The following is a 14,523-nucleotide window of genomic DNA, read 5'->3' as shown; positions in this document are numbered from 1 at the left end:
TGGGAGGAGATGATTATGAGATTCACTGAAAATTCGATCTCACTATCCATAGTGAAATTAGAGAGTGACATAGGTGGATTTACCAAATTAACCTTTTATTATTTAATTTTTGCTGCATGTGGTTTAGTTGTTAAAATCAATACACATAGATTCAGTTCACTTTTTTAATTATATGTTAACTGTAATAATAATTTATTATGGTTATAATAAAAAATTATTACTTCTAAAATTACTATTAAAAAGAAAAAAAAAGTTTTCATGTAAATAAATTATTATCACCTTATATATTAAATTTATTTTCATACAAAATATATTGTATTATTCATTTTTCAATCATTCAATAAAATTTATAAAATAATTTTAAACTATTTATATATAATTTTATATTATGTATAACAATAAAGACATTTTGGTAATCTAGCTTTTTTTCTATTAATTTTTTTTAATGTCATAGTCAATCAATCACATATCTTACTCTCTAATCCATTCTAAAATCACCTATGAATCTCTTAAAATAAATTACATTAACTTCACCTTCTAATCCTTCTCATCTCTTCCTCTCTTTTTCCTTCTAATTTTTCCTCTAAAAGAAACAAGCACAACCTTAAAGTGAACAATACAAACTCCACTTTCTAATCCACTCAATTGCATTATCTCTTTCTCCCTCAAATTAATTTTCACAAGTGAACACATCTTTACACTTTATTTTCATTTATGTAATTTTAATAGTAGTAAAGTTAGAATCATCTCCTTTAAAATGTTAAACTCAATACATTATCCACAATCTCTCAACATAATATTTTATCATGTATAAAATCAAAACATATTTGTTTATTACTAATAAATCAACAATACGAGAAATGTACGAGATTAATTGCGACGGAAAAACAAAGTAAAAGTCATATCTGGTCTGTTGACTCTACCTAAACACCAATCCTATAATGTGACATGTACTTTGGTGTTCTGTATAAACTTATTATACTATAATACTTCCATGAGTTGCAGGGTTGCAAGGAAAGAAGAAAAAACAAGATTGGCCATGCACCTAACATTGACAATTCAAACCCTATTATCACTCTTATGAACCAATTCTCATGTAGGCCAATCCAATTCATCCACTCATTTCTCTCTTTCTAACTCATTCATACATTAAACTGTGTGGGCCAAATCCATCTTGTATTATTGCTTTCGTTCATGTCTTAACATCCAAAACTAAACACTTTCATACAACAAAACAAGAGATGAATAAGTTAAGATGATGTGACAAAAAATAGAAAGAAAATCATTCATGAATAATTCAATGTTGTTAGACTAAATACAAGATGTTTTAACTACTAAACTTCATTATTATGTTCATGATTATTATGTTAGACCAACCCCGAAAATCCAATTCATCGAATCAGTTCCAAGTTCTTTATGCAATACACACGTTAAATTATATGGACCAAATCCTTTTCTGTGTTCATAAATTCATCTTTCGTTTGCATGTAAGAACAACAACAGCATCATCGAACATAAGATGTCTTAAGTACTAAATATGGTTAAATTATGGATACCATCTATGTCTTAAGTACGAAATTTGACAACTATAGTTCTTTTCTGATTACATTTTTGCTCTCTTTCTTGTGAATCCAAAAACTGTTCTATAGTTCAAACATTTTTGTGTGGGGATTAAAGGTTTGTCTGATTGCTATTACACTGCAAAATATATAAGTACATCTTCTCTCAAAAACAGAAGCATTGAATAGGGGACCAAAATCTAAGCCCACCAATACCCTCTACTCTCATAATTCTCACCTTGTGTTTTACTTTTACAAAATCTTAACAAGCCTCTGAAAAGAGAAATTTCAGAGTCAGATTTATTGTCATATCAACAATCTTCTACTTAGAAAAAAAAGTTAACATGTACTTGCAAATCCAACAACCTTGGACATTTCAGACTTCTTTACATACACTGTATCTTGTTGCATATACCCTCTGAGAATAATCAATAATTTGTCCTCTAAAATTGGCTAAAGAAGAGAAAGTAATTCAGATTTGTGTGCTTTTTCTGTCACAACCTTATAAATTCTATTGATTGCTTCTGCAGTCCCACAAATCAACATCTGCTGCAAAATATTATCCAATACTTTTTCTCTTCTCTGTCTTTTTCGCAAGTGCCAAACATTTCATTCACTGCATTGTCTATGAAGTTTTCTTACCAGCTAGGATTATGCTATTTAAAATAATTTTGAACGCAATTATTATATTTTATACCAGAAAGGGAACTGCTATATATCATATAATAGAGCCAAGAAAATTACGAAATGTTGGACATCCCATTATCCCATGTTTTTGTTATTTGCATTCATTATTATTCTGAAAACTAATGCTGTTGCCCTTTTTCTTTCTTAGAGAGATTCATTTACGAACAAGAAGTCCCAACATAAATCAAGACATGTAATGGAAAACTTGGGCATGGCCACTCAGCATGTCCAAGAATTTTATTTATGATCTTAGAACTGATAGGTTATATATATATTTCATATAGGTTATGGTCATGGTCATGGCATAGTTATGGTCATTGAGAGATTGTGGTTCTATATGGTTATATGACATTAGTCTTACACATATAAGACCTTAGACACCACTTTTACACCAAAACCTTAAGACAATGTTGTTATGGGTCTTTATTCTTATATAGTGTTTAACTTTGTCTTTTCTATCCAATGTGAGACTTTTTGACTCACACTTGGACTATTCCCAACATCTCCCCTCAAGGGTGAGTCCCTTGTTTTTTTTTTCTTTTTTTCATATGGTATATTTCTCTTCAGGTGTATGAGTGACCCCTTTGGTTATGGTTATGCGGTCAGTCACATCGGTGACCCCTTTTTTGATATGGTTATGCGGTCAGTCACTCCGAACCATCGGCTCTGATACCACTGATAGGTTATATATATATTTCATATAGGTTATGGTCATGGTCATGGCATAGTTATGGTCATTGAGAGATTGTGGTTCTATATGGTTATATGACATTAGTCTTACACATATAAGACCTTAGACACCACTTTTACACCAAAACCTTAAGGCAATGTTGTTATGGGTCTTTATTCTTATATAGTGTTTAACTTTGTCTTTTCTATCCAATGTGAGACTTTTTGACTCACACTTGGACTATTCCCAACAAGAACTCCTTCTTGTTGCTTAAGATTTAAAAATACTCTAATTTTTTTTATTCCTATAGGAAAAAATTAAAAAGACTCACCCACTTTTAATAAACTTTGGACTAGATAAGTAAAATTTATACTATATAAACATGTATAAATCTCATTTTACAAATAAATTTTGTAAGGTTGAATTATAAGTCTTCTCCTTCGATTTTTTATTCTCATTTTCCATCACACAAAGAGGAAGAGTTTATGTGGTTAACAGGACTCAGTAAACGGTGATTAGATAAATTTGGAAACAAATGTCAGAAATAAGAAACAAGATGAACAAAGCTTTAGTGTACAATTTACTTGAAGTTGAGTCACCCAACTTATTAGGTACCAAGGCAACCTCAGAAGTGAAAACAAATGTAATGACGATATTAAAGTTGGGCTATTGCTTCCTGCACCATATCAAAATTCATCCACCACCCTATTATTTCCGATTTCCTTTTTTGGAACACATTAAAATATATCTTGATTTTTTTTTTCAGAAATATTACAAAAATATTTATTTGTTCGAAGTTTTCGATGGGATGCAGCCAGAAATTGGATAGTGTGCAGGAAACAATAGCCTGTAAGTTCGCTTTATATGGTTCCAAATGGGCTTTTCATATGGGTCATGAGTTCGATAAATTAATTTTGGGTTAGCCTTGTACTTGAGAAGAACAGCAACCAAAGGCTTTTACTTTCTGCATCCCACAATTCTTTTGCACACTCCTAAAATTTTAAAAATTATATTTTATCTTTTGTAAAAGTATTTTTCGGAATACACATTTTGAAAACTTTTCTGAACAAGTTTCTGGAATTTTTGAAACAATATTTTCGAAAAATAATTTTTAAAACAAAATTTTCTGAAAGCAATTTTTGGAATAGAGTTTTTGAAATAGATAAAATGCATTTCCGAATTAGTTTTCCGGGATGAGATTTTCAAAACAATATTTTTGAATGCATATAATACCTTTCAAAATGAGTTTTTATGGAACACCTTTACATAAAATGTGTTTAAAAAAAAAATCCAAACCAAATGAAATATATTGTAAAAAACAACCTTTTGGAACGAGATATTTTTTTCGTATTTTTTCTGTTATTCTTTCTCTGTGGTGTTTTTGTTCTCTTATTCTTAATCTACAGCAATGGTTTGCTGGTGACAGAAACAATGGGGGTGACAATAACAGTGACAGTAACTGGTGATGAAGAATATTTAAGTATTTTCCTCTTATATAAGGTTGCAATTAGCAATTATGGGGCTGCATGAAGCAATCAAAAGTTTGACAACTTGAAGTTAGTAATATCAAAGACTTTTCTATTTACACTCCTCCATTGCTAAGTTTACCCTCGCATTCCTTTTTAACCTTAATTTTACTCCTCTAATCATCTCAAATAAGTCTCATCGTTTTCTGGTTTTCGCCGTTCTTCATTTACTACACTCTTGTCCAAATGAAATCAATAATTTGGTAAAAAAATAGTTTATGTGGACAATCAAATTTAATAGAATTAAAATGAAACAAAATTAAGGTAAATTTTACGTAGATTTAAATGAAAGAAATATAGAAAATTGATAGGAAGGATTGAGAGAACAACTAAGGTGGAGAGTAAAGAATAGAGTTTAGGATTAACTATTTTTCCGAAAGAATTGCTTATTTGGTAATAAAATAAAATTAAATGACGGGTGTGTACATAGATATTTAGGGAAGTGTAAAAAGCAACCGAATGAATGGCAAGAAAGGCTTCAACATACTGAGAAGAGTTAGCAAGATTTGGTTGTGAGAAACAGGAGAAGTTTAACTTTGTGTAAATATTATTTCAAAAATGTATAAACAAAAAGTCACTAAACGTGTATTGATTTTATGAATAAAGTTTACTATTTTTTATAATTTAGATTAAACCGAGATAAAATTTAGAATATCAATTAGTGATTGTAGACACTTAAAAATACAATAATGCATACATACATAAAATAGAAATTTATACAACACAATTTGTTTTAATAATAATAATAATAATAATAATAATAATAATGTTTTTTGCTGTTTCCATGTTATTGCTATTATTTATTATCATTATTATTTAATTATGTATAACTTATAAATAAAATATCTGCTGTTAATAATATATTATTTTTATAGTTTTGTATGTATTGTATGATATGTAAACCGGTTGTTATCGGATTTTGACAAGAAAATAAAATTGATTGCCATTTTTTAAATGAAGCTAAAAACTCAAAATTGATTCTTGATCTGTTAAATTTTGATAATTTATAACTAAAAACTACTTCAAACGGGCTTAAACTTTTCACTTTACATTCTTTTTTATATGTTATTAATCCTTTTATAATTTGAATAATTTAATCTGAATTTGTTCTAAATAAGCTATATTTACAGAAACTATCAAAAGACAAATATGGTCCGCGTGACTACAGCTCAATACACTGGCTTTTGAAAAAGACTAACTTGGACTGGCTCTTATTATTTCATGACAAAATTCATGGCATTCTAATAATAAATGCAAGGTCTTGTCTTTAATGTATTAAAGTACCGCATTCTTCTCGTGTATCTATTCTAGTGGTTGGGTTTTTCCTTTTTTCATACCAAATCAATCATACAATTTATTTGGACCCCCCTCCCCTTTCTTTTCCTATCACACAAATTTAACAATTATAAATAAAAGTTACGGTTTTCTAAATCCCATAAAAATCTTAGTCCCACCCTAGTATAAAAGACGCAAATAATAATTAAAAAATAAATATTTTTTAAAATATTTTTTTTTCATTGCTTAAAATTAGATTAGCCATAAATGATAAAAAAATGTATAAAGAAAACTCTTACAAAGTTATTTACATATAAATAAACTAATTTAACTTGTGAATAAAAGTTAATTTCAAATCTTACATGCGTTTCTATATTCGGAGTGGCGAAAAAAGAGCGCAACATAAGCCTGAAACGTTAAATGGACCTTGTGAGCCCACTAGTGAGCCCACTATTATCCACATTGGGCAGGCCTTTCGATGATTGGAGGTCCATATAGACTCACCCATCTAATTCCTCACTTACATCCTTGGCCTCTCAAATTCCCAAGAGCCAATAAAAAAAAAAACCATGCCACCTTATGCTAAACCACATTAATTAATTCATGAAATTAAGAAACATGGTGCAGGTGTCCCTTGAACTATTAATGGCAAAAATCATTTTCCTTATTAAATACACATGTCTCCTTAAATTTAATTTCAGCAAAACAAAAATAAAGAGAATTAAAATAAATAAATAAAATTGGCGCGGTGGAGTGGAAAGCAGAATGAGGATTGTGCAAGAACTTTAGGAGAAGCGTATCTATATATAAATATATTTTAAGGTGATATTTGACGCAGCATTGGTGGGATTTTCCTGCACCATCCGTGAAGGAGTTGAACACTCATGCTTTTCTAAACCAATACCTCAAACCCACTTGCTCTAAAAATATCACACACTTCTTACTACACTATCACTACACGACCATGGTGTTGTACGCGGCGGCGGCTCTGGGCCACGGTTTGAGACCCGCGGTGGTTGGGTTCGTGTGCCCGCTGGTCCTCAAATTCTTGATGGGTTTCCGATTCTTCCGCGACAACGCTCTTCACCAATCCAGGCTCTTCCTTTTCCAATTAGGTCACATCGCCTTCAGCACCGAACCCCAAATCTCCCACCTCGTGCGAATGGAACACGCTCTTCGCTTGATTTGGAGAACGCTCTCTCCTTCCCCTTCATCATCGCAGGCCCAGAACTCCCACCTCGTGCAGCAGAGCCTCCATGACCTTTCCATGCTTTCGCTTTGACCTTTCACGCTCTTTTAATCCATCATGTGTCTTCTTCCTATGAATTATATGAATTAGGGTAATTATGATTTCCCCATGTTACTAGCTTATGCTGTTATCTGATTAATCTTATTTGATACTATTTTGGTGTATGTATTATTAACCAAGGAATTCTCTCCGATCTCCCTTTCCCCATTTCGATGCTATCTATTCACGGATTTTATTTATCCTTGTTGACTATAGAATTGCAAATTTTTTTTGTTGGCTTAATTATTTGGAATAAACTATTATTAGTTTACCATATACATAATTATCACAAACTCATACCAACAACAACCAAATGGGTTTACCTATATAAATCACAATCTAACACTCTGAGTCACTAAAAAAAAATAATAAAGTAAAAAAACAAATGCGTCCTCCCGACGATAAATATGTTATTAAATGTGTTTGGGTAGCATTATAAATTAGATTAAAGGTACAGTTATATTAAATTATTATTTTTTATATGTAAATAGTTATTAACTGCTATGTGTGAGGTTCTCAAACTCAAAATGTAAATATATATTGTGTTGAAATTTAAATAGAATATATTAAATGATGGAAGAGTTGTTGCTCGAAATATCTAAAAATAAATGTCAGCGGAGAAAATAGAGTGGGTTTATATGTAGGGTTCCATTTTATTACTTTAAGGGGGAAAATAAAGCCTCCATAATGAGTAAAATGTAGAGAAAAGAAAATTCCTTTCTTACTTTATTGTTTTGTTGTGCAAGTGGACCGCTCAGAGTTGTAGTGGGGCATGATTTTTATTGCCATCGATTCTTTCGTAATTTGGTGTAAATTTAACTTTCAGGCTATCTTTAATTTTTGACAGAACCCACTAACATTGATAATATCTGTATAATATCGTACGTAAGAGATAAGAGATGTGTTGTTAATATTTATGACAATAAATAAATAGTGATATGATTCTAAAGATAAATATTCCGTTGAGAAAAGTCTGAAAGAGACAATACTACCGGTAAAGATAAAGAATATAAGGGTCGCAAAAAATATAGTAGGAAACAAAATTGGGTAAATAATGTTTGAATATTCGCGTAGGTTAGTTAAGTGTACATCCAATTCGAATAAATAGTTAGAAAGTTTCTGGATAAAACAAGAAAATAATGGGATTATAATACTCGGAGGATTTGTTCACAGAAGGGAATAAAAGTCAAGTGAACCCTTTAACACAATTTTATTTGAATTATATATTTGTGTTTGAAAAGAATGTGAATTTTCCTCTTTCTCTAAAAAGTTTTTAGTCATTGGTGTTCAAGTGACGGTTGTGTGGAATACGAAAGAACTTCGGATGTAATTTGAATCATCAGTACTGTTACTTAAATTGACTCGTTCAAATTTTGATGCTATAATTGTAAGTGTTTCATTCTTGTGGACATTGTTGTTTTTAAATTTATGAACGGTATTCCATTATCTATCTGTAGAATTATCAATTATAAAATCTTCTTATCACATTTGGCGGAATTCTACTTGTGTGTATTAGGAAGCAATTAGAATAGATCATTACCTCTGTTTCAATACATAATAATTATTTTATTTAAAGTTTAGAAATTTAAGAATATATTATTTTGTAATTAATCAAAACTGAGAATAAAATTATTATTGTTTCGAAAAAAAAAAGTTGAGTGTCTTTTATTAAAGACTAATATGAAGAAACTTTTTGACCTAAAGGAAGATAAAATCCTAAGACTAAAAATAATTTTCTCTCTTTAAATAAGTGAATGTTTTATTTATAGGAAAAACAAATTTTATACAAAATATTCACTCTCCTCCAAAATTAAGAATCTTTCCGTTACAAAAGGTCAAGTAATCCTAACCTAATCTTCCGTAAGAAACTCAATTTGAATCCTCTTTCAAGTTTTCTCCCATGACCAAATCTACCTCTAAAGGTTAACTCAACTTTCCTAGATAAGATGGACATATTCGTACATTATGGGCCAGACCCAAGTCTTGTCCATGTTGTCTTTCAATGTCACCTTAGTCCTTCTTATAATTCAACGCATAACCTCTCTGGTAGGTTGGTAATGGAAGTGCCTTGCAGCTAGATCAGACCTTGTCTCATGGCTTGGCTAAAGATCGCCCTCTGGTTAGTTTGCTCATAATTCCTAACTGGGACCTTGTTAAGGTGCACACAAGTGTCTGGGAAACAATCTAAGCACAACTTGCAATGACCAAATCCACTTAGACGGTACTAACAACTCACGATTATTTCCCAACACGCTTGGTGGGGAACCGTTGAAGGCAGATTAACAATAGTGTTTGTCCAATAGATGATGTGCTTATGAAATTCACACTAGCTTTATGGTCTATCATCTTTTCACACTAGCTCAACCCAAATCCTAGAACAATACATTGACCCATGTCATATCTTCAATCAACCTTGATACTTTATGATAAGTCTTCATCAGGTCGTGCTCCAAAGTAACTATGTTGAGGTCGACTCTTCCTTTTTGCTCTGTCCAAATGTTGACTTGACTCCTTATTCCGTCCAAATCCTAGCAAGTCACCTTGATCCATAACATATCTTTAATGAAACTTGTTGTTTACTGACAGAACTTTATCGGGTCGAAATTGAACTGATTATGTTGAAGTCGGTCATTTCCTAAACTGTATACATCGAAGAGTATGTAAAGTTTGTATGAATTTTAGGTAAATTTATTTGTTAAGATACACTTTTAGAATTGTTAAAGTCACAAGAATAATATAAAAAAATATTTTCTTGAGGACAAAAAATTTATTTGTTAAGGAGAATTAATCCTTGAAAATTATAATAAATAGAAAAATAAATAAATGAAGTTAACTGTTTTAAGTAAAAAGATAACGGCTCAATAATTATTTAATTTAAAAAATACTTTTAAATATCGTTAGACACACACTATTCTTAATTAACGTTAATACTTAATTATTAATAGTAAACAAATTTTCTCTCCAGACTTGAATTAAAGCTTTATTAATATAACTAATTTTTATCGTTTTAATCTTCTAATTTTATGTGTTATGTTAAATTTAATTAATTATTTATAGTAAAAAAATTACGGACGATGAAATCAGAACACTTATTTATCTTATAATTATTTTTTATGATTATATTTCTTATAAATTTAATAATATTTTATTTTAATAATTATGATAATTTTTTTTTTAGTTTATATATCATTAATGAAGAAAATTTTTACATAATTTTTTATAATTTTATTTTTAAATAATTATTTTTCTAAATTAAAATAAATATTTTATTATTTAAGTTTTTTTAATACATTATTTATTTGAAGTTAATTATTTTTATTTGAAGTTAATTATTTTTAAATTAAATAATTATATTATGATTTTATCTTTTTACGTGATTATTTAGGCCTGTTGAATAAGCCCACGTAAGTTAAAGAAAACCCATATATAAACTTTTATATAGCCCTTCGCATTCTCTACTTGTTTCCGCGAAACCATTCCCAGGCAAAAGAAGTCGGTGACATCATATTTCAATCCCTAGAACTTGAAATCCGATGACTACCGCCGCTCGACCTACATGGGCACCTGCAAAAGGTGGCAACGAACAAGGTGGTACTCGAATCTTTGGTCCCTCACAGAAGTACTCTTCTAGGGACATCGCATCGCACACCACTCTCAAGCCCAGGTATGCTTCTATTTTATCCTAATCTTCTTTAGTTTTTCCCCAATTTTCTTTTTCGTATTTTTATTCCACATCAAATTGAACAAAATTAATCTTTTCAACAAATTCATATTCTTAAATTTGGAGAAAAACAAAATTGAAGGTTCAACTTGTAGTGAGATGTAGTTTAGGTTTTCTGAAATTATGTCTAAGGAGTTACAATTAGAAATCGGGTAAATCACAAAGAAAACCAATAGTGGCAGTTTAATCATTGTGAGGAAGGAGAGATCGCAGTGGGGGAGGAACAAAGGAGAAATCGCAGTGGGGAAGGACGAAGGGAGAAATCGGACAAAGGTAAATCGCAGTGGGAAGGAACAAGGGTTAATCGCAGAGGAAGAATAGCGAAGAAGGAGATTTGGCGAGGGGTGTGGTTAACGGAAAAAGAAGGAGATGCGAAGAGGAGAGACGCCGTGAAATGTGATAACGGAGAGCTTTATTGCAAGACTTCTCCTTTTTTTTCCCATCTTCACAAGCCAAATGTCAGAGAGAAGAGTTGTTTAACAACCTGTGGCTGAACTCGCCAACACGGTCCTAAACTCGCAAGTTCGGCTGAGTTCATTAGAAAACAATTCTATTACCAAGTTAACTCAGAAAGGGTAGTTAGCTTGTAAACCAATGCGATTTTATGAGTTAAATGGCGAGTTTGATAACTGTTCTGGCTTGGAGTAACCCTCCCATTCGTTTGCCTTAATAATAACCATGCATGTAGTGGTGCTTAAATTTAATATTATGTCTTGTTCCTGATGTAGGTTGAAATGTTCATTTTTCTTTTTCTCACTTTTCTCTTCTTAAACGATTAAAATGCTAAATTGCTCTATACTTGGGACTGATGTTGCACATTATCTTGTTGGAAACATGCTGTTTTACATGTACAAATGTTGTAGTTTTCCTCCCTAATAATTGTAATTCTACCTTTCCAGGAAAGAGGGGCAGGACACACAAGATGAGTTAAAGAGAAGGAACCTGCGTGACGAACTGGAAGATCGTGAACGGAGGCATTTTTCATCAAAAAATAAATCTTACGGTAGGGAAATCAGTGTGCAATGTTTCTATACATTTGTATTTGCTGCATTTGAATTGCATCAATTCTGTCAGATGCGATTTTTTTATTTTATCGCTAGTTGTAACTGTTCGATTCTATTCTATTCTCTGACAGATGACAGGGATCATGGAAAGGGTAGTCATCTGTTTTTGGAAGGTATTCTATTTACGAATTAGTTTACGTTTACTAAAATACTTTGCACGTAGCCTTCTATCTAAAAATGGAGGAGAAAAAAATGAGAAGGGAATAAACCATACTTGTATTTTGTATCAAGTATTGTAGATTGATTGGTCTTTTTATCTTGACAGGATCAAGAAGAGAAATTGAAGACCACATTGTTGCTCGTAGCGTTGATGCAGATGATTCTGATGTTGAAGTTAAAAGTGATGACGAGAGGTCTGTAATTTAGCATGAACCTTTTGTTTAGAAGTATCAAATGTTCATTTAATGTGTAGTTTGTATATACACGCAATTCATTTTTCTCAACATTGAAGAATATAAAAATGCCAGTGCAGAAATATTTATAACAATAGAAAGATTTTTATAGTGTTTCATCCATGGGAATAAAATTAAGTTATAATGTGCCCATGAATTAATTAATTAGGTTTTACAAAACAAATAAAGTTCATTAATTTATGTAGGTAGCTTAAACTAGATAGACCGTTCATGTGCTTGCATTAGCAGATGTGCATCGACAAGCATGCTATTGTTTTTCCGCAATTCCGCACTTTGGCATGTAATGTGATGACATGAGATAGCATGCAGCCCAGCCTTTTCGCATTTTAAGTCACGTCTGATAAGCCATTTGATATAATTTGGTTTTGATAACGCTGTTTTTTCTGACTCTTTTTAATGACTTCCATTTCATTATTAATGATCTTTTTCCATCTGACATTTGTGTGTTAGATTAGTTTTTCCAGGAAGTGTAGGGGTAGGGTAATTGGTTTTCTAAAAAGATGTGTGAGATATTTGGAGGGAAACAAGTGATTTAACTTTGTAGCTGTTTTCCCCTGTCTCTTGGTGCATTTGGAATTATCTTTTTGACATTTTATTGGTATTTGAAGTTAAATTTTTTATATTAAAATTCGTAATCAGACAAATGTCTACGCTTATTAATTATTAATAATGGTAGTGTGTTCTAATCTTTCCTTAACATTCTCAGTGATGATGATGACGACGATGAGGATGACACCGAGGCATTGCTAGCTGAGCTTGAACAGATAAAGAAGGAAAGAGCAGAGGAAAAGCAACGCAAGGTCTTATATCTTCCTTTACTCTTCCTAGCTTTGTTCATGTCGTGTCAGCGAAGCTTTCCATATGGGGGAATCTAGAACTGCTTTGTTCACTGTCTTATCTTTCAAGTATAGTTGTTACTTCACTTTGTTTGAAAGGAGGGTGAGTGGATTACGACATCTCTCATATGGAAAGCTAGTTAGACCTTCATGAAAAACAGTTAGTTGTGAGGCCTGAATAGGTTGTTGAGCTTATAACATCTCTCATTTTAACAACTTATACATTGGTTGCTAAGTGGTTCCATGACGTTAAATTAGTAGCTGTGAATTGGCCTTGTGTACAAAAATAAAAAATGCAAATGTCTCTGCAGGAACGACAGCAACAGGAGGAAGAGCTTAAAGTGAAGGAGGCAGAGCTTCTGCGTGGAAACCCCCTGCTCAATAATCCAACTTCTTTCAATGTGAAAAGAAGGTTCAAACACTACCTGCTAAAACAAACAAAAAAAATGTATGTGGTGTTTTTTTGGTTCCTTCATCTAACTATTTGGTTGTGGTTTTTTGCGTAGGTGGGATGATGATGTGGTGTTTAAGAACCAAGCCCGTGGCGAAACCAAAATAGCTAAGCGATTCATCAATGATACCATCAGGAATGATTTTCATAGGAAATTTCTGCAAAAATACATGAAGTAAAAGTCCTTGTGCGAGAAGTGAGAGCAGAACTTGTTGATTTGCAGATTGTATCTAAATGTATGATTCAACTGTGATGGATATATTGTTTGTTATCTTAAACGGATTTCAACATGGTACTCGTAGTTGCTGTAACTTCCGTGTTCGTTAATGCCAGCTGGGGTTTAAGAGTCACAAAATATACAAATATTATCTAGTGAGGATCTCTTTCTCTCACCCTTGTTGTGTAATTCTATTCACTCCTTAGATACAATTTACCTCCTGCATATCTCTGTCTTTGGCATTGCAAACTCAATATTTTAAGATTTTCCAATTCGGAAACTTATTTGTTCAACGCATATTCACTCACGCAGCAAATTTTATTACCCGTTCAAACAATTAATTTCACTAGCTAAATGGAAAATTTCGTAAAGCCTATTATTTCTTAGTGCTGTGGATTTATTACAATTTATTATTTATTATTTCAATTCACTTCTCGATGATTTATTTGGTGCTTAAATTAAAATGGGTATCACAAATTATGATATGTCCATGTTACTTGCGCTTTATTTAGTATAAAGCTAACAAATCAATATTTTAAAAAATTACCACAAAAGTCATGCATACCTAATAAATGTTTCTGAAGGCTACAACACTATTAGCAACACAAAACAGCAATTATAAATTGTTATAAATATATTCATAATATATTCACTTAACTCTACATATTTCCTGTAGTATTGTAACAAAATTTACGAATTGGTTTAATTATAACTAACCCTTTATTTTACATCTGGAATAAGAGTCCACATGTGTTATTTTTGTCTATTGGTGTATTAAGGGTCAAATATTTATTCACGTACTAGTGAGAAAGATAT

General features: G+C 31.4%; 2 protein-coding genes across 2 annotated transcripts; both read left to right on the top strand.

The window, feature by feature from the left end:
- Positions 1–6,531: 6,531 nt before the first annotated feature.
- On the top strand, positions 6,532–7,130 carry LOC114177041 (uncharacterized). The gene has a single exon (XM_028062269.2). The coding sequence runs from the start codon at positions 6,682–6,684 to the stop codon at positions 6,997–6,999; it is 318 nt and encodes a 105-aa protein (XP_027918070.1). The 5' UTR covers positions 6,532–6,681; the 3' UTR covers positions 7,000–7,130.
- Positions 7,131–10,440: 3,310 nt separating this feature from the next.
- On the top strand, positions 10,441–14,000 carry EMB2769 (Cwf15 / Cwc15 cell cycle control family protein). Its single transcript, XM_028060807.2, has 7 exons — positions 10,441–10,669; positions 11,626–11,729; positions 11,862–11,903; positions 12,056–12,143; positions 12,910–13,003; positions 13,351–13,451; positions 13,546–14,000. Exons 1-7 carry the CDS (start codon positions 10,539–10,541, stop codon positions 13,667–13,669), a joined length of 684 nt encoding a protein of 227 aa, XP_027916608.1. The 5' UTR covers positions 10,441–10,538; the 3' UTR covers positions 13,670–14,000.
- Positions 14,001–14,523: the final 523 nt, after the last annotated feature.

Source organism: Vigna unguiculata, chromosome 3 (genome assembly GCF_037176805.1).
Source record: "Vigna unguiculata cultivar grain cowpea cultivar isolate G323 ecotype 2 chromosome 3, ASM3717680v1, whole genome shotgun sequence".
In the NCBI taxonomy this organism is placed as follows: Eukaryota; Viridiplantae; Streptophyta; class Magnoliopsida; order Fabales; family Fabaceae; genus Vigna; species Vigna unguiculata.
This window is presented reverse-complemented; position numbering and strand designations above follow the sequence as displayed.